The following is a 26026-nucleotide window of genomic DNA, read 5'->3' on the forward strand; positions in this document are numbered from 1 at the left end:
AAGAGAAACCACAGATGACCTCTGAGCATCACAGAATCATTCGAAGAAATAACTGAAATGAGGAGAAAGAAAATGTGGAAGTGAAATAAAATATAAAGGCTTAAATACATTTTACCCTGACTTTCTCCTGTGCAGAAAATAAGTGTTTATTTCCTTCTACTTTCACTCATGATCATAATCTGTTTTAGTTGTTTTTAAGAATGTGTTTTTGGATTATTGTGACCTGCCCTGGGACCTTATGGGGAAGGGTGGATAAGAAATCATCATCATCATCGCCCATTGTTTTCAGAATAAACTGTTAAGAGTTTGTCTTGCCAGGTACAAACACAAGGATAAAAATATTAGCAAATTTTCCCGTCCTTACAAAAAGCTATCAAGTAATCCTGGTGGGGGATCTTCAGTGAAAGTTAATAAATAATTCACGAAACCACCATAAGTTGCAATGCCACCAATGATAAGGTCTCCTGGCTGATGGTACATGTGTTGTGGATAATGTGGACCACGAACCTTACATTTCACAGTATGAGCTTTGCATAGCATCTGAGAAAAGAATACTATGAACAAGACCACTAAAACAACCATCTTCTTCAGTAGAAGGGCAACTTCCCCCTCTACATGCAGATTTTCTAAACTCAGAGTGTCTATGCTTAGAGATTCCTCTAATGGTAGTTGGTTCACAGATCTAAATCTTGAGTCATGTAATGCAAAAGTATCAGAGAATAAACCTTTAGATCCTGGCCTTATTCCAGTTCCTACTCTTATCTCTAAATAGTACCAGGCATATTTATAACATTCTTCTTAATCATTGAAGTTTATTTTACTCGTGGCCACTGAAATTCCACCAGAGATTAATATTGCAATACTTTCGATAACTGAAGAAGAAGGAAATCAAACATTCAGATATGACGATTCCCTATGGAATGCTGAAGAAAACATGTTTTTCACAGCTGAACAAAAGTTTTCACTCATGATTAGCTTGGAAGAAATTGATGATTATGTTTGGAATGAATAACAAAGAAGGGGGACGCCAGAAATATTAGGCTGCAATCTGGAACAATAAAAAAAAAATATAGAAGCTTGATGACAATGCAGGCCTCCTTGAAAAAACACATTGAGTGTTGTAGTCTGTGCAAAGAGACATGAACTCATTCCCCACCCACTGCTTGTACATCACCACATATCACAGCAATTACTTGCTTATGTCTCCTGTCCCCTCCTGTCCCTACAAAGAAGGAAAGGGAGGGTAAAATCCCCTCTCCCAGTTAAGCACACTTTGACATATATCACAGTGCTGTTGTTGGGGGGAAGTGTGAGAGAGGCATACAGGGACTGACTGCACATATCTTCCTATAGGTATTTCATTATTTGCTAGCACTAAAGCAGCCCAATATGTCCACATGGATTCCCAGCCCCATTCAGTTCTCTGAAATAGGTTTTATTGCCTAATATTCTTGCTGTGCTTCTGCAATACAAATGTGCTCATAGTTTTTTGTCTTGCAGGGTTCTCAATAAATCCTACTACCTGTAACTATATTTATATGAAAATGCTCAATAGCATGCACATGTTGCACCATAAACTAATGTGAAAGAATTAAAAGCACAGGATTGCCAATCAAAAACAGTTCTGCGCCTTATGCTTCTACTTGGTGTGAATTGTATTACGTGACATTTCTCTCTCCCACCACTGGCTCCCACTTGCACTCCTGAATGATCAGCAATGCTATTCCCTTCTAGTTGCCAAGAGTATACTTACATAGGAGCTGAGGTTGGTTCCTGTTCAAAAGCAGAACTGCAGTATTTGCAGTGCCTAAACAGCTGCACAGGTGACCAACAAAAAGGGTGCCGATGTCACAAAGCCACTGAGACCTGCAGGCAGATCCAGAACTTGCTAGCGACAAGTGCTGAGCCTGCCTTTAGGGAAATATTGATTCAATTTTCCAATTCAAGTTTTCAGCAAGGGGGAGTTGTATAAAAAACTTTATGTGGGAAAAACATTTACAAATATATTGCAGATCAAATGCACATATCCAGCTTTCAAATCATCATAAAAGACAGGGGTATTCAAATTCTTCCATGTTTTTACCTAATGAATGGCTGTTCAGCTCAGGCTTCAACACAATAACATTACATTTGGGGGAGGGAAGACATTTACTTCTGGCAATTCCTGCAGCCAAACTGGTGCCAAATGTATTGTTTTGCTTTCCTCTGTATTACCTCAGCAAGGCCAAGAGGGGGTCTTGTCATCTGGACAGCCCAGGACTTCCACATTAACTGCTCAAGATTGATTTTTCTATTATTATAACCATTTAAGCATGCCACTTACAATACCATAAACTACCAAGGCTGTAGTTACAGATAGGTAGCCGTGTTGGTCTGCCATAGTCAAAATAAAAAAATTCCTTCCAGTAGCACCTTAAAGACCAGCTAAGTTAGTTCTTGGTATGAGCTTTCGTGTGCATGCACACTTCTTCAGATACACACTGTATGTATCTGAAGAAGTGTGCATGCACACGAAAGCTCATACCAAGAACTAACTTAGTTGGTCTTTAAGGTGCTACTGGAAGGATTTTTTTTTTATTTTGACTATGGCTGTGTACAACATAATAATATACACCATATCATCACTACAATATCTGAGTAACAACCAAAACAAAAACAAATACTTGAACAAACAAAGATAAGTCCAGATTGCAAATTACAGTTTAGGAAAGAGATTTATTAAATTCTTCAGTGTTTATTCCTTATGAGCTGTTCTCTGTTGTTCAACTCAGGTTTAAACACAATAATGTAACATTTGTGGGAAAAGATGCAGCCCAGAAGGCCAGCACAGGAAGCTAAGATAGAGAAGATCTCCACAATAACCATGTATTTCCCCTTTGTGCTGAGGTAAGTTGGCACAAAGGATAGCCACACACTGCAGAAGACCAACATGCTGAAAGTGATGAACTTGGCTTCATTAAAACTATCAGGTAGTCTCCTGGCAAAGAAAGCCACTGTGAAGCTGGCAATTGCCAGGAAGACCATATAGCCCAGGACAATGTAAAACATGGTCACAGACCCTTCATTACATTTCAGTACAATTTCATCAACCATTGAGTGCATGTCTACATCTTGGAATGGGGGAGAGGTCAGCAGCCACACAGTACAAATGCCAGTTTGAATAAGGGAAAAGGAAAGAACAATGCAGGTGGCCAGCTTTTTCCCCACCCACCTCCTCATTCTTGATCCTGGCTTGGTTGCCATGAAAGCTAGAACTACTGTGATGGTTTTTGCCAACACACAAGAAACAGCCACTGAGAAGATGATGCCAAATACAGCTTGTTGGAGGAGACATGTCAACTTCTGAGGTTGGCCAATGAACAACAATGTGGAAAGGAAGCAGAGCAGGAGGGAGACGAGGAGGGTGTAGGTGAGGTCCCTGTTGTTGGCAACGATGATGGGAGTGCCATGGTGCTTCATAAATGTCCCCAGCACCAGAGCTGTGATCAAAGAAAAGGAAAGAGCAATGCAGCCTAAACTGAGCCCCAAAGGTTCTTCATAAGACAAGAAGGTTACAGTCTTGGGAATGCATGTATCCTGATTCTTACTTGGGTACTTCTCATCTGTGCATTTAATACAGTCATTCATATCTGAAACAGGAAAAGACATAAGCCTTCTTTCTGCATTACCTGAGTGTTGAGGTCTAATGTATATATATATATATATATGGAGGTTTTGGTGTCTTCGGGTGTCTTCCCGTGTAAGAGTCGGGGTGTCTGTGCGACGTTTCGACGAGGTCTCACTCGTCATCTTCAGGCTGGTGCTTTCGGCTTCTTGTAACCCGTGAAAATCTACGAAAGCATATATATATATATATATATATATATATATATATATATATATATGCAGAGCTGTACATATAGCCACAGCTGCAAAGTAACACTGTCTTTTGCTCCCACTATGTTGATCATAGCATGATTTAGAATTCATGTGTGAAATAGAACCTCACACACCAGTAATATGTGAAAAGGACTATGGTATTGATCTTACATAAAACCTTAATAATATGCCTAAATGGTTCCTTTCACAGTGGTATAAGTTGACCCCTACATCTGTTATTTTCTTTGTGAAATATTTAGGTTTTTCCTATTCATAGCAGTAGGTGTTCCTCTTAAGTTTGTCCCAACTTTCCAATTCGTTGAGTTACTTATGGTAAATCAGTACTGTCAGGGCTGCTACCCAGTCCCAGCTCACATAGGACCACGTTATCCAGCGTTCACGTTAAAAGAGTCTTTATTGGGTTACAGGTTCCATTTCCAAACTGCAATGTGCAGCCCCACGTCTTCTATGTCAGACCGGCGGAGACCCGTCTGAGTCTCCGCCTCTAGCACACCAGCTTAATACCCTAGCCTTGCTCCACCTCCTGCGCCTTTCCTTCCGTCTCTGGGTCCTTCTGCCCCCCGTGGTCTCTTCTTTCCTACTCTCTTCTGACGCGGACCCCCCTGACCCTTCCGCCTCCTTGCGGCGGGCTTTGGGACCTGGCTCACTCTCCGGGCTGCTTACTGCGCCAGCTTCCGCTGCATTTGAACCTGGCGCGCGCGCCCAACTCTCTACCTTCCTCTTGATCGTTTCGTCGCTCCCGGAGGTGGGCGTGACTACTCCTGACTCATGCCCTCCCTCCTGCTGAAAGCCTCCGGAACCCGACGTCTGGTCCCCTTTCTCCCCGCTGCTCCCGGCTGGGCACGTGGGTCCCGATCTCCAACTGCTGCTCTCTGATCCCTCTCTGGACCCTTCTTCCTGGGGTGTCCCCCTGCTTCCCCCCCTTGCTCTGACCGCTGGCGCTCCCTTCTGGGAATCCTCGGACTCACTGGACAGGCTCGGTGATCTCGGGTCGTCATCCCCACTCATCCTTCCTTCGTATTCCTCCCCCTCGCTCTCTGTCTCCTCCCTTCTCTGCGTCTCTGCTCCTGAACCCCTGACAAGTACCAACAGGGCATGTGCACAAATAGTTGTATTGGGTGTTTTTTTAAAAAAAAATCCCTCAGAATTGAACAAAACCAGAAACCTGCACAAGCATACCACATTAAATAAGATATTTAACTGTAGTTTGTTTCTGGAGATTTCTGGTTTTTCATAATTATGAGAGCTCATAGGAAATATATTCGGGAACACTGGAAATAGGAGCACAGCCAAAATAGAAAAGAAATCAACTTTAAATTCTCAGCTTACACTTTTAATTTTAACATGCTGTGTAATAGACTGTAGAGGACTTTTTGTGGTTTGCCTGTGCAGTTTTCTGGTTCTGTGTAAATCTGAGGGACCAACAAAAAATGTACACCACTAGTTCCATTCAGAAGCATACCAGAAATAGTTATGAGCATGACTAGAAATGAAATGAAAGTACGAAGGAATAATGAGTGTGGAAAGAGGAGTAACAGAAAGTGACAACATATCCACTCATCACCAAACCATGAAAACGAATAGTCTGTGACCCAAGTGAAGCAGCTTGGAGCCTGATTTTCCTCACCTTCTTTGATCAATACCGTATCAATTAAACCAAAATTTACAAGGGGAAAACATCAAGCTTGGAGTAGCCTGACTGTAATAATGTGTCCCTACGCAAATCAAATTAAAATACCGAGAACAGAAAACACACAGTAGCATCAATTATACTTACGTACCCTCCTTGTCTGATATTTTCCCTTCTGGACATGGGATGCAATTGTAGCAGCAAAATGGTTTCCCTTCTTTCCCTTTCTTGCTAGAACCAGGATGGCAGCTCTCACTGCATGTAGAAAGTGGCTGGGCCTAATCCATAAGTCAGAAAGCAAAATAATGAGCTTGGAATCTTTAAATTTCATGGGCCTTTCCACTTATTTTTGCAATGTTAAGGAATTTCAATCACATATGCATCTGTCAGGGAACCGGAGGCAGAGAAGGGGGAGAGAATAGAGGCCTATAGAGATAAGCCTCCGATACTTAGCAGTTGTAGTTCCTCAGAGGAGGAGGGTGACGAATGGCTGTCAGAAAGCAATGAATCAGAGAGGGGGGAGCAGCTTCCAGGGCCCAGCCACTCTTGTAACAGAGGAAGGAAAGGGGGAGGGTTCCGGAAGTGGTTATGCTGGAAGAAAGCGAAAGCATCGCCAGTCTCTGCATCTGACACTCCATGATGCAGATGTACTCTCAGAGCTCCATGTAAATAGCAGAAAGAAACCAATAAATCCTGTAAATATGGCTGGATTCCTGGACTCTTATCTCTTCTAGCACTCACCAATCACTCCTGACAGCATCTTACATGCAGATTAAAGTACAAATTCCATTCCATCATAGACACACAGAAGGAGGGCTTTAAAGACCTCCTGGTAGCTTTGTATGATAGGCTTAGGTGTGAGGCTAACAGCAACACTGGAAACAGATGCATCATTAACATGATTGTTCGTTAAAGAACTAGGTTGTACTTTGAGAGAATACTGACACTAATCTTTCGTCTGGGCTCTTATATGTTTGATGACAGTTTTGAAGAGATAGAGTTACTGACACTATTCCCTAAAACACTTTCACCCTAAATCTCCAATTGGATCCTACCTGGTTAAACCAGTAATGCCATGTTATGGCCTCTTCATTGATGGTGAACGCTTCCTCCGAAGGAACTTGCGCATCCATTTTCCCAATTTTTATTCTGTGAAAGGATTGGTTGGATGAAACCACCCAGTTGATGACATCGAATCCAGCTAGTAACTGCCCATTATTATCAAAGGAAATCTCGTCCCCAGCACTGTTGTTAAATGAAACATGTCTCAAAAAGTGATGGAGCTGGATGGAAAGAAGAAGGAGTAGGGTTTTCAGACCAATGTCTAATGGCAGCAAAGATGATCTCCTGAAGAGTGTTGAGTAGGAGGCAGTTGGCGAAATATCTGCTTACTATTTATAATTGAGGATAGGAATAATAGGAAGGATCACTATGTTATTCAGCAAACTGATAAGAATACATGTTGCTCATATATTAAGCTAAAACACCTCAAAGAGATCAGTTTATGGTATCTTTTAGCAAAACATTCTCCTCCCATATTTCACATCAGTTTTTCTTCTCAAAAACTTAGAAAATATAGCTTTCAAAATGTATGCCCAAAGAGCTCCACAATCTTTTCCAGTATAAATAACTCATCACTCATTTCTGTTGCTTTTTTTAGCTGCATCTCACCTGTATGGTTAGCCATATTCTGCCCCATGAATAGGCCCTATACCTTCTAGGAATCAAAATCAACCCTTCTTTCCCAATGAGCATTACCTTATATCTATTTGACTGTAATCCACCCCATTATATCCACAAGGTGCGGGGAATCACCAGTCACAACTGCAACAGTGGCAAGAGAGAAGGTAACGACATAAAGACATAAGAAAAGCCTCCTGGATCAGGCCAGTGGCCCATCTAGCCCAGGATCCTCTTCTCACAGCGGTCAACCAGATGCCTGTGCAAAACCTGCCTTCCATGCCTACATGAATTTTTCAGATAAAACGCCGAACAAAATCTGGAGCTAGCAGGCTGGTGCAAGTCAGGTCAAACAGTACGTGACACCTATCACAACAACACCCTCCAAATCCCAAGGCCCCAAGCTTGGTCAAATGAATTTGGTACCTGAGGCAGAATATTCCAGGAGTACCTTTCTGTGGGAGTAAAAATATAACAGTAAGAAATTATGCATTGTCACGTCAAGATGTTCAGGCCACTACCTGCCATTTCTCTTGATTCTGTAGTTTCATTCTCGCTCCATCCAGATTTGCACTGTGCTTGACTCCAGATGAGGACATTGCATGTAAAGCATGGGCCACAGCATAGACAGCATTGTAGATGTTGTAGCTGTGGCCCGTCATGCTCATTTCAAAGAAGGGTTTTGGAAGGTTATGTAGCTTCTCCTCCCTAGTGCAAATGTATCCATCCACGTTACCTACATCCGTTTTTGACAATGTGCAACCAAAGGCCTGCTGCCAGAAGTCCCTGATGAACCCATCTCCTTTAGGGATGGAAGGATTTCTGGTCTCAATAAAAGACTGGAATCCTGGTACATCGTTGGAGTGAATCTTGAAGGCTAGCGTACCATGGATTATTTCTGTAACAAAATTCCTTTGATGGACTGTTGATGTAAGTTCCATCTGGGCTGTAAGAACCCAGACTTTCCCTCTTGGTATGCTTGTCTCACATTCTTGTTTTGCCAGATATGGAAACCATCTCAAATACATCATGGCATTTGATTCTCCATAAAAAACCACTATGTTGGCTTTACTATTCATGATTTCATTATGTAATTTACCTCCTCTTTCCAGGTTTTCATCAATTTCATTGAAAGAAATTAACATGGGGATTCTTTCTATGAAAGCAAAACAGACACCACTCTGAGAGAACAGTGGAATGATAATTTGCAAACATCTTTCTCCATTGTCAGTATCTGCGACTACAACCCCAATCCACACCCATCTAAAATGAAGAAGCAAAGAGAGTATCCCTGTATACTGAAGGGTTTCCTGAGGGGTCATCTGGTAAAAATCAAGCCCTGGAGTTTTATCATTCATCACTGGATTTGAACCATATAGCAGCTAAAAGAAAAAGTAGGAAGGGAAAGAGAGACAGTTATAGTCATTTTCAAGATGTAGTTTCATATGCTCTGATCACTCATTACAGTGGCTTAGACACAAGGTTTACAGCAAGTGGTAAGGTAAGTGGATATTATTGCCTCTTATCATGATAGGGGACTAGTCCTTTCACAGGTACATTACATCAGCAGGTAGAACTAAAAATTTTCAAAATTAAGTAAATGGTTTCCATTCTTATTTTTTTGTTGGAGTGTAGTTGGACTGTTGTTGCTGCAGCATCTCTGGATGGTGCTGAGGTGGGTCAAGGTGCAAGCAAACTCAAGGCAGAATGAATACATCAGTGTAAAGGGCTTCTTATGCATCTGCACAGTCTTGACATCACCACCACCCAGGCCTGTCCAAAAAAGGCACAGTGATACTGGTCCTGGGAGGATGGTTCCGCCCTACTGCAGTGGTTGCTATCTGCAAAATTACTTATACTATACTATGACATATGAATATTGTGAGATGTGTTTTTCTGGGACATGGATGTCTATTTGATGGAATTCCTTTCCTAGGAAGGCTTGCCTTACAACAGCTCTAATGTACCTCCTTCTCAGTATGAAGTTTTTTCTATGTAAGGAAGGTTTCAATGCTAATAATGATGATGATGATGATGATGATGATGATGTAAAAAGATGTTTCTTCTTAACCACAAGGGCAGGAGCAAAGAGTAAAATGAAACACACATACAAATTTATACAAAAAACAACAACAAAAAACCACAAGACCTAACTTTCTTTGTCCTGCGACTCTATGTTTACTTTGCTTTATCATTGCTTGGGTATTTTGCTGTCTATAATACTTCTTTCATTGGTTTACCATGTCATAAGTCATAAATATGGGTTTAATAGAATATCAACCTCCCTCTCTCCGACTTGCAAAATAAATCTGGAAGGACAAAAGCCGCATGAAAAAGTATTGCATTCCCATACTTTCAATATACACAATGGCAGATTATCCCTACCTGTGGAATCTTATAGATATCCAGAATATTTGCCACAACAACAGAGATTTCAGAATCCAGTCCCCCAATGACCGCTGTCAGATTATGCTGGATGTCACAGACGTAGTTGGGGGAAAACCTCTCTAACGAAGATAAAAGTAGCATTGTGGCATGGTAGGTCAACTTTTCATTAAAATAGCTGTCATATATGTGGAAGCCCAAGGTGATATTGGGTAAGATCTGAGGGTTGTCATTGACTTCCTTTACTGCAAATGCCAAGGCCAAAATATGCTGATAATTCTTTGACACTACACTAGAATTAAAATTGCATTCTGTATCAGAATGATGTTTCACACTTTTTGAAAAACCAACACCACTATCTGCATTTTCATGTTGATAATGTTTGATTGCAGTATTCTAGAGAAATCCTAAAGTCAAGAATCTCTGGCTGGAGAAGGTTAGGGTTATGAGGACGTGGTCCTCCAATAGCAGAGAAGAACTCATCTGTGACAAACACCTATGCTATGCTCGTGAAGAACTCTGTGGACATGGATGCATACAAGAACTGTTCCACAAGCAGTTGCCAATTTTAGGCTTCAGAGCAAATCCATGCCTCCAGTAGTTCCCAGGCACCTTTATCTTCAAAGAGCCAATTCAGGATTGGGGCCCTCCTTGAGAGCAGTCAGGATCTGGAATAACTACATTCATGCTGATTGGAATGGGGAGGCTTAAAAAAGGAAGCTACATGTGGGAAGGATGCTAATCAACACAGCCTTGGTTGGTGGAAGCCCACCTCACTGCACTTAGAATAATGTACTTAATGAATTTTATTTCTTGAAACTCTCATTAGGGTTAGGTTAAATTTTCAATCATGCATGCACGTCACAGGGACGTGTTATCAACATGAATATTTTATGAGAGCTTGTGCCTGACATCACAACATACCTGTGTGGATTACAGAATCTAGAACAACAGTGCCATCTATCTGAATTATTGCTGAAGGTTTGTGTGGATTTTGCTTTCTGACAATCTCACACGGTATATTATTTACGGCAGAGCTGTTTATTGTCCAAGCAGAAGAGTAAGCTTGTGGCGACTATATGTAAATGGAATCGACTGTGTGTAAATGGAATCTAGAGTAAAGCATATGCATACACCTAGAGTCCTTCTATCACTTCCTATGGATGAGGAAAATGGAGAGTGAATGTACAATATTGCACACTTCCCTTCTTGTGCTTGTATAAGCCATTGCTAAACAGCCCCCAGTAGAGTGAAATTCTTCAGTCAACGCAGCTATACTTAATAAACAGCATGGTAACGTGAGTTAAACTGCTTTGGGCTAAGAAAACAGAATCCAACAATTTCAGAACTTTGAACACTAAACATTTTGTGAGTCACCTGTGAGTTATATCATAAACTTTATTCAAATGTTATTCCAAGGTACAAATATACATTTTTCAATATAGGCCTTTATTTACCTACTTTTTTATGAAGTTATTTTCTATGAAAAAGAATTATATGAGGAAATAGAATTTAACAAAGCAAGCAGGAATATATCTGTTTTCATATCAAGTCAGAGGAATGAATTTAGTTGATGGCAGCTCCCACAAGTCAAAATATTCTAGTATTTTACATCACATGAAATAAGCAAATTAAGATAAAATGCAAATATACCAGAAGCAATTACCACTGAGTGATTTTTCCAGAAACATCCAAAATTCAGTATTGTTTAACAATCTTTACATTAACATATATACCATTAGAATGTGCTGAAGAAAAAATGGGTGCTGTAAGAATGTAACCAGAAGTGAAATGTGAGTCAAAGAAACAGAAGGGAAACTTTTAGTATCTGACAGGAGAAAGAATTATAAATAGGTAAAAGAAAATGGAGTTGAAAGAAAGACTATTATTTTATGAAGCTTAAATGTATTCCACATAAGTCTTCTTCCTTTGAAGAAATTGAAACCTTCCCTTCAGCTTTACCTTAATTCCATCATTTTTTCCCTACAGGCCAAGCTGATATACCTCTGCATATATGTTGTAGCACTAGCACTGGTCTTTTCAGAGGGAAAGACATGGAAATGAAAAAAAAAACACAACAAAAAACATCTTACATAAACTCTTCAAGCAATGCCAGTGGTGGTTCTTCAGTAAAGGCTGTTAAAGTTTTCATGAAGCCACCATGAGTTGCAATGCCACCAATGATGAGGTTTCCTTGCTGAAGGTATATGTGTTGTGGGTGATGTGGATGGGAAACCCTACATTTCACAGTTTGAGCCTGGCATACCTTGTGCGGAATCATTGCCAGCATCAAGACCACTAAAACTATCATATTCAGAATGAAGGAAATCTTGCCTGTACATAGACGATCCTTTGCTTTTCTACAGCACTATTGTTAGAGTTGTCCTGATGAAAACCATTGACTTAAATGGTACTTTCTCACACATATAAGCCTTGAAGTATGAAATGTAGAATATTGGAAATCATAGTATCAGACCCAGTCACCCATCCTAGCTCTAAATGCTGTTGGATTTATTTATAATATACCATCTTTGCTGTTAATTTTTCTCATGGTTGCTGAAAGTTCAAGGAGGACTGGGTGAGCAGCAGACTCAATTACATGTTTTTAATAATTTAGAGCAAGGTAATCACCAGCTCAGATCCAGGGATTCCCTGTGGAATTGCTGAAGAAAACATGTTTGCTGCATCTGAACAGACTTGTTGACTGGGGTATGGGTTGTGTGGCTCCACTGGCAGAAATTCCACATTGGGTGCTACCCATGTGCTCAGGGGGCCCAAAAGTCAATGCTGAGGTGGAAATTACTTGGGAGAGAAAAGAAGATGTATGAATATGATGAATTGTGGTATGTAGTAAATAAAATCACAGAGTCAGAGGTTCATCAGTAAAAGGAAATCTTTTACTAAAGGTAAAGGCTTTATTACAAAAAACTTCAGGGGAATAAAAATTTCAGACGTGTGAGGTACAAATAAAAGTAAGAGAGAGAGACAGAGAGAGACAGACAGAGAGAGAGAGAGAGAGAATCACCAGCTCGCTGAGCACACAAATTTATCTCTCCTGTCTCAGTGTGACCTTGAGATAGTCAAAACAATATCTGCAACAGAAATGAACCTTCTAGAATCTTCCAGCATTTGCCAGTTCCTGCCCTCGAAGACTTTAGCAATGACAGAACACTGTGGAAATTCCTAAAAAGTATGGAAGCTGGCTGTGTGGCAATGGGTAGCCTTTGGGGTAGGTTTTGATGGCATTTCTAGAGCTGTAGTTGCAGAGCCACAAGGAGAGAACGGGGTAGAATGTGATAATGGGGGGAGCAGGCCGGAAGTTCTGCTGGTTCAAGAAGAAGAATAGGGCCAAGAATCATGCATATATATCACTTGAGAGCTGGTTGTTTGAGGAAGGAACCCCTGGCATTACACACATAATAATAGAAAATAGAATATATTAAGAATGACATAGGCATAGCATTATTATTGCTTTGATGATAAAAATATCTGTGGGGTCTACTAATTGCAAAGTTTATTGACAATGGTTTCTACAAGAATTTCCTTATCAGCTGCTACAAATTCAGAAAAAGCCTATACTCTTCAAAAATTTAAAAAGCAGCTTCTGGATTTATTATTCTATTACTAGAATAATTTATATTTCCAGTTAAAAAACAGAAATTACCAAGGTGGTGTGCAGCATAACTTAATTGAATAAATACAAGGTCATCTCAACAATATAAAACAAACAATCACAAATACTCAGATGCACAAACACAAACATATGCAGATGAATAACTAATCCAAATTATATAGATTTTTAGGTTCTTCGGTCTATTCTCCTTCTGAGCTGTTTCCTGTTGTTCAGCTCAAGCCTCAACAAAAGGATGTAACATTTGGATGCAAAGATGAAACCCAGCAACCCAGCATTGGAAGCTAAAATAGAAAAGACCTCCACAGCTACCATGTATTTGCCCTTAGAGCTCATATAAGGATAGCCACACACTGCAGAAGACCAACATGCTAAAAATGATGAACTTGGCTTCATTGAAACTATCAGGTAGCTTCCTGACAAAGAAAGCTACTGTGACTCTGGCAATTGCCAGAAAGCCTATATAGCCCAGGACAATGTAAAACATGGTCACAGAGCCTTCATTACATTGCACTACAATTTATTCAGTCACTGAGTGCATGTCTACATCTTGGAATGGGGGAGAGGTCACCAGCCAAACAGTAAAGTGCCAGTTTAAACTACCGTAATAGCTTTTGCCAATATACAAGAGACAGCCACTGAAAAAATATTGCCAAAAGCTGTTAGTAGGAGGAGACACGCCAACCTCTGAGGTCCGCCAATGAACAGCAAAGCAGAAAGTAAGTAGAGCAGGAAGGAGACAAGGAGAGTGTAGGTGACATCCCAGTTATTGGCAACAATTATGGGAATGTCATGATTCCTCTTAAACATCAATAGCACCAAAGCTGTGATCAAATAAATGGTAAAGGCAAGGCTGGCTAAATAGAACACCACAGGATCTTCATAACGCAAGAAAGATTCTTTGGACTAAGGTGTCATGAAAATAACAGAATGATGACATGGGCAGTGTTCAAGGAGGTGAAGACTGATGAAATGTCTGTTCACCTTTTAAAAGGGTTTTCAGCAAGGAAGAGTTTGACAGGTTTGTTTTAAAATTTTGTGTAAGAAAACATTTAGAAATATATTGCAGAGCAAATACATTTCCGGTTTACAAATTATCATAAAGGACAGGAGTATTCAAATTCTCCCATCTTTTTACTTAATGAATTGTTTCTGGCTGTTCAACTCAGGCTTCAACACAATAACATTACATTTGGGGGAGGGAAGACATTTACTTCTGGCAATTCCTGCAGCCAAACTGGTGCCAAGTATATTGTTTTGCTTTCCTTTGTATTACCTCAGCAAGGCCAAGAGGGGGTCTTGTCATCTGGACAGCCCAGGACTTCCACATTAACTGCTCAAGATTGATTTTTCTATTATTATAACCATTTAAGCATGCCACTTACAATACCATAAACTACCAAGGCTGTGTAAAACATAATGATAAACACCATATCATCACTACAATATCTGAGTAACAACCAAAACAAAAACAAATACTTGAACAAACAATGATAAGTCCAGATTGCAAATTACAGTTTAGGAAAGAGATTTATTAAATTCTTCAGTGTTTATTCCTTATGAGCTGTTCTCTGTTGTTCAACTCAGGTTTAAACACAATAATGTAACATTTGTGGGAAAAGATGCAGCCCAGAAGGCCAGCACAGGAAGCTAAGATAGAGAAGATCTCCACAATAACCATGTATTTCCCCTTTGTGCTGAGGTAAGTTGGCACAAAGGATAGCCACACACTGCAGAAGACCAACATGCTGAAAGTGATGAACTTGGCTTCATTAAAACTATCAGGTAGTCTCCTGGCAAACAAAGCCACTGTGAAGCTGGCAATTGCCAGGAAGACCATATAGCCCAGGACAATGTAAAACATGGTCACAGACCCTTCATTACATTTCAGTACAATTTCATCAACCATTGAGTGCATGTCTACATCTTGGAATGGGGGAGAGGTCAGCAGCCACACAGTACAAATGCCAGTTTGAATAAGGGAAAAGGAAAGAACAATGCAGGTGGCCAGCTTTTTCCCCACCCACCTCCTCATTCTTGATCCTGGCTTGGTTGCCATGAAAGCTAGAACTACTGTGATGGTTTTTGCCAATACACAAGAAACAGCCACTGAGAAGATGATGCCAAATACAGCTTGTTGGAGGAGACATGTCAACTTCTGAGGTTGGCCAATGAACAACAATGTGGAAAGGAAGCAGAGCAGGAGGGAGACGAGGAGGGTGTAGGTGAGGTCCCTGTTGTTGGCAATGATGATGGGAGTGCCATGGTGCTTCATAAATGTCCCCAGCACCAGAGCTGTGATCAAAGAAAAGGAAAGAGCAATGCAGCCTAAACTGAGCCCCAAAGGTTCTTCATAAGACAAGAAGGTTACAATCTTGGGAATGCATGTATCCTGATTCTTACTTGGGTACTTCTCATCTGTGCATTTAATACAGTCATTCATATCTGAAACAGGAAAAGACATAAGCCTTCTTTCTGCATTACCTGAGTGTTGAGGTCTAATACAAAAAATATATATGCAGGCCTGTATATATAGCCACAGCTGCAAAGTAACACTGTCTTTTGCTCCCACTATGTTGATCATAGCATGATTTAGAATTCATGTGTGAAATAGAACCTCACACACCAGTAATATGTGAAAAGGGCTATGGTACTGATCTTACATAAAACCTTAATAATATGCTCAAATGGTTCCTTTCGCAGTGGTTTAAGTTGACCCCTACATCTGTGATTTTCTTTGTGAAATATTTAGGTTTTTCCTATTCATACCAGTAGGTGTTCCTCTTATGTTTGTCCCAACTTTCCAATTCGTTGAGTTACTTATGGTAAATCAGTACCAACAGGGCATGTGCACAAATAGTTGTATTGGTGTGTTTTTTTAAAAAAAATCCCTCAGAATTGAACAAAACCAGAAACCTGCACAAGCATACCACATTAAATAAGATATTTAACTGTAGTTTGTTTCTGGAGATTTCTGGTTTTTCATAATTATGAGGGCTCATAGGAAATATATTCGGGAACAATGGAAATAGGAGCACAGCCAAAATAGAAAAGAAATCAACTTTAAATTCTCAGCTTACACTTTTAATTTTAACATGCTGTGTAATAGAGGATTTTTTGTGGTTCGCCTGTGCAGTTTTCTGGTTCTGTGTAAATCTGAGGAACCAACAAAAAATGTACACCACTAGTTCCATTCAGAAGCACACCAGAAATAGTTATGAGCATGACTAGAAACGAAAAGAAAGCACGAAGGAATAATGGGTGTGGAAAGAGGGATAACAGAAAGTGACAACTTATCCACTCATCACCAAACCATGAAAATGAATAGTCTGTGACCCAAGTGAAGCAGCTTGGAGCCTGATTTTCCCTCGTGTATTGGATTAATCCCACATCAGGTAAACCTGAATCTACAGGGGGGGAAACATCAAGCTTGGTGTAGCCTGATTGTAAAAATGTGTCCCTAACACAAATCAAATTGGAATACCGAGAACAGAAAACACCCAGTAGCATCAATTATACTTACTTACCCTCCTTGTCTGATATTTTCCCTTCTGGACATGGGATGCAATTGTAGCAGCAAAATGGTTTCCCTTCTTTCACTTTCTTGCTAGAACCAGGATGGCAGCTCTCACTGCATGTAGAAAGTGGCTGGGCCTAATCCATAAGTCAGAAAGCAAAATAATGAGCTTGGAATCTTTAAATTTCATGGGCCTTTCCACTTCTTTTTGCAATGTTAAGGAATTTCAAGCACATATGCACCTTACATGCAAATTAAAGTACAAATTCCATTCCATCATAGACACACAGAAGGAAGGCTTTAAAGACCTCCTGGTAGCTTTGTATGATAGGCTTAGGTGTGAGGCTAACAGCAAAACTAGAAACAGATGCATCATTAACATGATTGTTCGTTAAAGAACTAGGTTGTACTTTGAGAGAATACTGACACTAATCTTTAGTCTGGGCTCTTATATGTTTGATGACAGTTTTGAAGAGATACAGTTACTGACACTATTCTCTAAAACACTTTCACCCTAAATCTCCAATTGGATCCTACCTGGTTAAACCAGTAATGCCATGTTATGGCCTCTTCATTGATAGTGAATGCTTCTTCTGGAGGAACTTGCGGATCCATCCTCCCAATTTTTATTCTGTGAAAAGTTTGGTTGGATGAAACCACCCAGTTGATGACATCGAATCCAGCTACTAACTGCCCATTATTATCAAAGGAGATCTTGTCCCCAGAACTGTTGTTAAATGAAACATGTCTCAAGTAGTCATGGAGCTGGATGGAATAAAATGGAGTAGGGTTTTCAGACTAATGTCTAATGGTAGCAAGAATGATTTACTGAAGAGTTTTGAGTAGGAGGCAAATAGTTTTGCCAGATATGGAAACCATCTCAAATACATCATGGCATTTGATTCTCCATAAAAAACCACTATGTTGGCTTTACTATTCATGATTTCATTATGTAATTTACCTCCTCTTTCTAGGTTTTCATCAATTTCATCGAAAGAAATAAACATGGGGATTCTTTCTATGAAGGCAAAACAGACACCACTGTGAGAAAACAGTGGAATGATAATTTGCAAACATCTTTCTCCATTGTCAGTATCTGCGACTACAACCCCAATCCACACCCATCTAAAATGAAGAAGCAAAGAGAGTATCCCTGTATACTGAAGGGTTTCCTGAGGGGTCATCTGGTAAAAATCAAGCCCTGGAGTTTTATCATTCATCACTGGATTTGAACCATATAGCAGCTAAAAGAAAAAGCAGGAAGGGAAAGAGAGACAGTTATAGTCATTTTTAAGATGTAGTTTCATATGCTCTGATCACTCAGTACATTAAGACACAAGGTGTATAGCAAGTGATAAGGTACGTGGATATTATTACCTCTTATCAAGATAGGGGGCTAGTCCTGAGAGATAAATGCTTAGTCTAAGGACTTCTTTTTTTTAGGTACATGACATCAGCAGGTGGAACTAAAGATTTTCAAAATGAAGCAAATGGTTTCTATTGTGAATTCTTCGTTGAAGTGCAGTGCAGTGTAGCAGAGCTTCACTCCTGACACTGTTGTTGCTGCAACATCCCTGGATGGTGCTGAAGTGTGTCAAAGTGCAAGCAAGCTCAGGGAAGAATGGATAAATCAGTGTAAAGGGCTTCTGATGCATCTGCACAGTCCGGACAACAACACCAACCAGCACTGTCCAAATAAGCCACAGTGATGCTGGTCCTGGGAGGATGGTTCTGCCCTACCAGTGTGGTGTAGTGGTTAAGAGCGGTAGTCACGTAATCTGGGTAACTGAGTTCGCGTCTCCGCTCCTCCACATGCAGCTGCTGGGTGACCTTGGGCCAGTCACACTTCTTTGAAGTCTCTCAGCCCCACTCACCTCACAGAGTGTTTGTTGTGGGGGAGGAAGGGAAAGGAGATTGTTAGCCGCTTTGAGACTCCTGAAGGGGAGTGAAAGGCAGGATATCAAATCCAAACTCTTCTTCTTCTACTACTGCAGTGGCTACCTTATGTGGCTATCTGCAAAATTGCTTACACTATACTATACTATAATATGACATATGCATATTGTGAGATGTGTTTTTCTGGGACATGGATGTCTACTTGATGAAACTCCTTTCCTAGGAAGGCTCTCCTTACCACAACTCTCATTCTCAGCACCTCCTTCTCAGTATGAAGTCTTTTCCATGCAAAGAAGGATTCAATGCTCTTTATTCAAACAACAACAACAACAACAATTTAAAAAGATGCTTCTTCTTAACTACAGGGGCAGGAGGAAAGAGTAAAATGAAACATACATACGAATTTATACAAAAACTGAAAAAAACACAAGCCCTAACTTTCTTTGTCCTGCGATTCTATGTTTACTTTGCTTTGTCATTGCTTGGGTATTTTGCTGTCTATAATACTTCTTTCATTGGTTTCCCATGTCATAAGTCATAAATATGGGTTTAATAGAATATCAACCTCCCTCTCTCCGACTTGCAAAATAAATCTGGAAGGACAAAAGCCGCATAAAGAAGTATTGCATTCCCATACTTTCAATATACACAATGGCAGATTATCCCTACCTGTGGAATCTTATAGATATCCAGGATATTTGCCACAACAACAGAGATTTCAGAATCCAGTCCCCCAATGATCGCTGTTAGATTATGCTGGATGTCACAGACGTAGTTGGGGGAAAACCTCTCTAACGAAGATAAAAGTAGCATTGTGGCATGGTAGGTCAACTTTTCATTAAAATAGCTGTCATATATGTGGAAGCCCAAGGTGATATTGGGTAAGATCTGAGGGTTGTCATTGACTTCCTTTACTGCAAATGCCAAGGCCAAAATATGCTGATAATTCTTTGGCACTACACTAGAATTAAAATTGCATTCCTTATCAGAATTATATTTCACACTTTTTGAAAAACCAACACCACTATCTGCATTTTCATGTTGATGATGGTTGATTGCAGTATTCTAGAGAAATCCTAAAGTCAAGATTCTCTGGATGGAGAAGGTTAGGGTTACGAAGACATGGTCCTCCAATAGCAGAGAAGAACTCATTTGTGACACACACCTATGCTATGGTGGGCATGGATGCATACAAGAACTGTTGTAGAGACATGTTATCAACATGAGTATTTTATGAGAGCTTGTGCCTGACATCACAACATACCATGTGGATGTTGCCCTGTGTGGATTACAGAATCTAGAACAACAGTGCCATCTATCTGAATTATTGCTGAAGGTTTGTGTGAATTTTGCTTTCTGACTATCTCACACGGTATATTATTTACGGCAGAGCTGTTTATTGTCCAAGCAGAAGAGTAAGCTTGTGGCGATAGTGTGTAAATGGAATCGGATCTAGAGCAAGGCATTTCTGTACACCCAGAGCCCTTCTATCACTTCCTATGGGTGAGGATAATGGAGAGCGAATGTACAATATACCACACTTCCCTTCTTGTGCTTGTATAAGCCATTGCTAAACAGCCCCCAGTAGAGTGAAATTCCTCAATCAAAGCAGCTATATTTAATAAACAGCATGGTAACGTGAGTTAAACTGCTTTGGGCTAAGATAACAGAGTCCAACAATTTCAGAACTTAGAACACTAAACATTTTGTGAGTCACCTGTGAGTTATATCATAAACTTCATCCAAATGTAATTCCAAGGTACAAATATACGTTTTTCAATATAGGCCTTTATTACCGACTCTCTTATGAAGTTACTTTCTATGAAAAAGAATTATATGAGAAAATGGAATTTAACTAAGCAAGTAGGAATATATCTGTTTTCATATCAAGTCAGAGGAAGGAACTGAGTTGATGGCAGCTCTCATGAGTCAAAAGATTCTAGTATTTTACATCACATGAAATATACAAATTAAGATAAAATGCAGATATACCAGAAGCAATTGCCTCTGAGTGATGTTTCCAGACAACATCCAAAAATCAGTTTTGTTTAACAATCTTTACATTAACATATAACATTAGAATGTGTCGAAGAAAGACATGAGTGGTGCAAGAATAAAAGCAGAATTGAAATGTGAGCCAAAGAAACTGGAGGGGAACTTTTTTGTAACAGTCAGGAGGAAAAAGATATAAGAAGGTAAAAGAAAATGGAGTTGAAAGAAAGACTTTTATTTTAGGAAGCTTAAATGTATTCCACAGAAGTCTTCGTCCTCTAGAAAAATTGAAACCTTTACCTTCAGCTTCACCTTAATTCAATCATTCTTTTTTCTATAGGCTAAGTTGATATACCTCTGCATATACATTGTAGCACTAGCACTGGTCTTTTCAGAGGGAAGGACATGGAAATGAAATAAAATTCTTACATGAAATCTTCAAGCAATGCTAGTGGCGGTTCTTCAGTAAAAGCTGTTAAAGGTTTCATGAAGCCGCCATGACTTGCAATGCCACCAATGATGAGGTTTCCTTGCTGATGGTATATGTGTTGTGGGCGATGTGGATGGGAAACCCTACATTTCACGGTTTGAGCCTGGCATACATTGTGAGGAATCACTGCCAACATCAAGACCACTAAAACTATCATATTCAGAATGAAGGAAATGGTCTTGAAGTATGTAATGTAGACTATTGGAGATCATAGTATCAGACCCAGTCCCTCTCCCTGACTCTAAATGCTGCTGGGTTTATTTATAATATGCTGTTAATTTTTCTCATGGTTGCTGAAACTTCAAGCAGTACTGCGTGAGCAGCAGACTCAATTACATGTTTTTAATAATTTAGAGGAAGGTAATCACCAGCTCAAATCCAGGGATTCCCTGTGGAATTGCTGAAGAAAACATGTTTGTCACATCTGAACAGACATGTTGACTGTTGCTTTCTTTGGTAGAAATGGAGACTTGTGGAATAACCCTCAGCAAGAGAAGGGTGCTAGAAGTGACTGCTGGGTTGTCCCACCCACCAGTCAAAGTTGGCCCATCAAGTGGGGTCAGATAGAGATCTGGTGCCAGAGCCAAAAGGTTCCACATTCCTAATTAGGACTTGGGAGATGAGAGTTCAAATATGCACTCTCTAGTAGAGTTCACTGGGTAAGCTGAGGCAAGCCACAGTCTCTCAGCCTAACCTACATTAACAGGGTTGTGGTGAGGGTAAAATTGGGAGACGGAGAGCCATGTACACCACCTTGAGCTCTATGTAGGAAATGTGGGATATAAATGTAATAAGAAAGGGACATTAGGAATATAAAGACTATGATCTGGCATTTTGTGCTAGTTATAACTTAGGCTCAATGGAGCAACACGTTCTCTTGGTCTTTCAGCCCCAATCCTTCCCCCCCATAGGTTGGAGGCACCACTGTGAGTGATCATAGCAGCGTGATCAGATCATCCAGGACACTTTTGACAATCAGGAGACTTGTTTACAGGCTCCAACATCAGGAAATACAATTTAAACTTTACTGCCCTTTAGCTGACCTTAATGTGATGAGAGGTGAGGCCCTGAGGTCTAAATTGGAGGATTCTAGGTGTGTCAGGATGTTATTGCCTGCTCTGTAGGTAATGCAAAGGCAGCACAGTGGTTAAACTTGATAACCTTAGAGCTCTCTCCCAACCATACAGAAGATCCCCCCCCCCATTTCTTTGTTTAATCATAATATCATTTTTTTCTTTTTAATTGGTGTTGATGATTATAATGTTGTTAATGATATCCACTGAGTTTTCAAGGTACATTACAAAAAGGAGTAATTTTAGCTTTTCCTAAGTAACCTTGGGTGCCTGTTAAAGTGTTTGACGAATGTAATTTGAACAAATCTTGATGCAAACTAACCTGATCTGCATCTCCCGTACACTTTTCTCCTGATTTTACAATACATTTAATGCATTTTGATATATTTTTCTAGTTGAGGAAAAAAATAGTTTAGGATAAAATACATTTAGAAATGTGAATGGTAAGATAAAATGCACATTTGTACATTTAAATATGTTTTTAATTACATATCTAATTTCATATTATATGCTCTTAAGATACTGTACATGGAAACCTTGAAATAAGTAACTGAGGTATTTGATTGTTTGAAATGTTTCTAGATGCTTTTAAATGTTTCAAAATTGTTTTAAAATATTTTTGGTTCATTTTCAAATGGGTTTTTATTTTATTTTATTTTAAATTGTATTGTTTTAACTTTTTGAAGTTTGCACTGAGGAAGAGTGGGATATAAGTCAATTAATAAACAAACAAAAATAAACATTTGTATCATACACCTCTAGCATGATCTGTTCATGCTTACAGTGAAAGGCTGCTTATAAAGAACAGGGCATTATATAACCTGGTTCCGTAGAAGAAGAAGAAGAGTTTGGATTTGATATCCCGCTTTATCACTACCCTAGGGAGTCTCAAAGCGGCTAACATTCTCCTTTCCCTTCCTCCCCCACAACAAGCACTCTGTGAGGTGAGTGGGGCTGAGAGACTTCAAAGAATTGTGACTGGCCCAAAGTCACCCAGCAGCTGCATGTGGAGGAGCAGGGAATCGAACCCGGTTCACCAGATTACGAGACTACCGCTCTTAACCACTACACCACACTGGCTCTCTGTAGCATGTAGAGGGTTTGTTTGTTTGTTTGCTTGCTTGCTTTGCAAAATCTCCAAAAAGAAACCCACAAAAAACCCCAAAAACTAAAAACCACTGACTGCATGTTGCATTCATATAGGGCTGCAATATGCTCTGGCTTTCCCAGACATTTTCCCGCTTTTCAGAAATTACACCTGGATGCTGTTTTCGATGGGCAAACCCAGGATATATGGCAGCCCTATGGTAGATGAAAACAACATGTTGTCGGTGGTGCACTTAGGTAATTTTTGGCTCTGGATGTAATACTCATTCAGGAATCCTGTCAATCAATCCCCTTAGATTATAATAGCTAATGCTTCCAAATATGGTAAGATAGTCCTGCTGTTTGGGGGGCCCTCTTGCCTATTCCGTTGAATGGTGTCCTGGACTTCTGCCCCAAATCCTGCTCTGACAGCATCACTGCATGGTGCCTTAGTTTTTCAAAGCAGACCTAAAGCCCTTTTGCAGCACCTTGTTGGCGAATTGCTACCCTGGACCAGTGAGAAATCACTTCATCGACTTTTCTAAAGTTGGCTGTATCCGGTCCCAGCCCATTACTGATGTGGTGGTGGGGAACAAAATGTTATGGAATTGATAGGTCATCCTACAAGAGCATATAGGAAGAGAAGTTGCTATTTGATTGCACCCTTTTTAAAAAAACAAACTGGTATTTTACATCCGCCCCACCCTGAGAAATCCCATTACTGACTCACAATGCTTATGCTACCAGTAAATCAGCCCACATCAAATTCAATCACACAGAAGCTAATTTTTTATTCTCTTGCCTACACACATCAAAAGGGTTAAATAATGCCACCTACACAAAGGAACGAGTTAGGGCGGAAAGTTTTCAATGGGTCTATTGTCTCTATTCAGAAAGGAGATATTTGACATCAAGGTGACATGATCAGAACAACACACACCTCTTCTATTTGACATCAGCCAAAGAGACAATGATAGACTGAAGGCATAGCCATACAAGAAGCTCCTGAGTGAATGTTTGGAGCTTTAGAAATTCAGGAAGCAGAGCATGGAAAAGGTGGGATTATATGACATGGGATTTGAAGAATTTGACACATTAATGTCCATCCTTTCTCCATACATCACCCATGATCGATCAGTTCCTCACATGGCCCATTTTCTAAGGTAAGGTGAACAGGTGTTGGTACCTTGGAGCTTGTGAATTTCCAAGCATCTAAGACTAGAGTGGAAACAAGATTGGAAGGTTTTTTTGATAGATGAATCTAAAATTTCTACATGGCAAATTTTAAAATTGCAATTTTCAATACTGATTGCTAGCAAATGACGTTTTTATAAAAAGGTACACACAAGAGAACAGTCTCAAGTGCCAGGGTTCATGTCAGTGTCCAAATTCCCAGAAAGAAGTCTTTCCTTGGTTTATCCCTGCTGAAGGTAGAAGACACATTTATTTTTAGATAGCAAGACAGGGGCAGGGAGAAATGGATTCTGAAAGAGATAGATAATCACATCCAGGGACGGTTTTCGGTAATATAGCACCCTGAACAAGGAAAACATTTAGCAAAACAACAACAAGAAGCCACCAAATATTTCTTGTTTTCACAATAATTCCTTTTGGCCTCTAGAGGTCTCTGTAAGATCTTGTGGGACTCTCAAATGTGAGTGAGGACATGCATTGTTGACACTAACCATGTCTGCTGAAGTTTAACATCTTCTCCTCAGTGAAAAGCATATGCATCGAGCATCCCTGCACTCGGCCTGCTCTTGGAAACCACGAAATTACCTAAAGGTCCCATCAACTTCTTCACATCTACCCTAGTCCATTGTCATGTGTCTGAAGAAGGCATTCCTGATTGCATCTTCCCAGGCATCATTTCTGGATCATGTGGCCCACCCACTTCAGTTGAGTGCTCTAGTGATAGCTTGCTGATACCAGCAGTCCTTAAAGCTCTAGGCTTCCAGGGCCTGTGGTACCGGTTGGATGGGAGCTGTGTTATCAGATGCGGCTCTGATAACTTTTTGCTGCTGTTGTGGGTGAACTGAGGTGTGTCTCTTTTATCAGCTTCATGGAGAGCAGCTTAATCAGCTGTTAATGGGGCGTGGAAAAATTATTATTTATTGAATTTATATACCACCCTTTACCTGGAGGTCTCTGGGTGGTTCAGAATAAAACCCAGAATAAAATCAAAATATAAAACCACAAAATACACAATCAAAATAAAAACAACAACCCAATAACCCCCCCAAAAAACCCCACATTTTAAAAGGGAATAGGATGTCAATCAAATCAACCAAAGGCTTGGATAACAAGGAACATTTTTGCTAAAGGTATATAATGAAGGTGCCAGGCACTTGGGAGAGAATCCCCAGATGGGGAGCCACTGCAGAGAAGGCCCGTTCTTGTGTTGCCACCCTCCGGACCTCTCAAGGAGAAGGCACAAGGAGAAGGGCCTCAGAAGATGATCTCAGGGTCCCGGCGGGTTCATATGGAAAGAGGCAGTCCTTGAGGTATTGCAGTTCTGAGCCAGTTAAGGCTTTAAAGGTCAAAACCAGAACTTTGAAACGGGCCTGGAAACTAATTGGTAGCCAGGGCATTCGAACCAGGATCGGTGTAATATGCTCAAACCATCTTGCTCTGGTGAGCAACCTGGCTGCTGAATTCTGCACTAGCTGAAGTTTCCGAACCATCTTCAGAGGCAGCCCTACGTATAACACATTGCAGTAATCTAACCTTGAAGTTATCAGAGCATAGACAACAATAGTTAGGCTAT

At 40.2% G+C, this 26026-nt stretch overlaps 2 protein-coding genes across 2 annotated transcripts; both read right to left on the reverse strand.

Moving 5' to 3' along the window:
* Positions 1-2690: 2690 nt before the first annotated feature.
* On the reverse strand, positions 2691-11916 carry LOC309517448 (vomeronasal type-2 receptor 26-like; the record flags this gene model as incomplete). Its single annotated transcript, XM_082196681.1, has 6 exons — positions 2691-3629; positions 5661-5787; positions 6565-6792; positions 7711-8571; positions 9575-9819; positions 11841-11916. 6 exons carry the CDS (start codon positions 11914-11916, stop codon positions 2728-2730), a joined length of 2439 nt encoding a protein of 812 aa, XP_082052807.1. The 3' UTR covers positions 2691-2727.
* Positions 11917-14348: 2432 nt separating this feature from the next.
* On the reverse strand, positions 14349-17307 carry LOC309517041 (vomeronasal type-2 receptor 26-like). Its single transcript, XM_082196050.1, has 3 exons — positions 17260-17307; positions 16733-16859; positions 14349-15650 (listed from the first exon to the last, which is right to left on the reverse strand). Exon 3 carries the CDS (start codon positions 15646-15648, stop codon positions 14749-14751), a length of 900 nt encoding a protein of 299 aa, XP_082052176.1. The 5' UTR covers positions 15649-15650; positions 16733-16859; positions 17260-17307; the 3' UTR covers positions 14349-14748.
* Positions 17308-26026: the final 8719 nt, after the last annotated feature.

Source organism: Podarcis vaucheri, assembly GCF_965113315.1.
Source record: "Podarcis vaucheri genome assembly, chromosome: 13".
NCBI lineage: Eukaryota > Metazoa > Chordata > Lepidosauria > Squamata > Lacertidae > Podarcis > Podarcis vaucheri.

What these genes read in the sequence shown, in the direction of transcription:
- LOC309517041 (XM_082196050.1), bottom strand. Translation starts at nt 15,648, where the DNA reads ATGAATGACTGTATTAAATGCACAGATGAGAAGTACCCAAGTAAGAAT.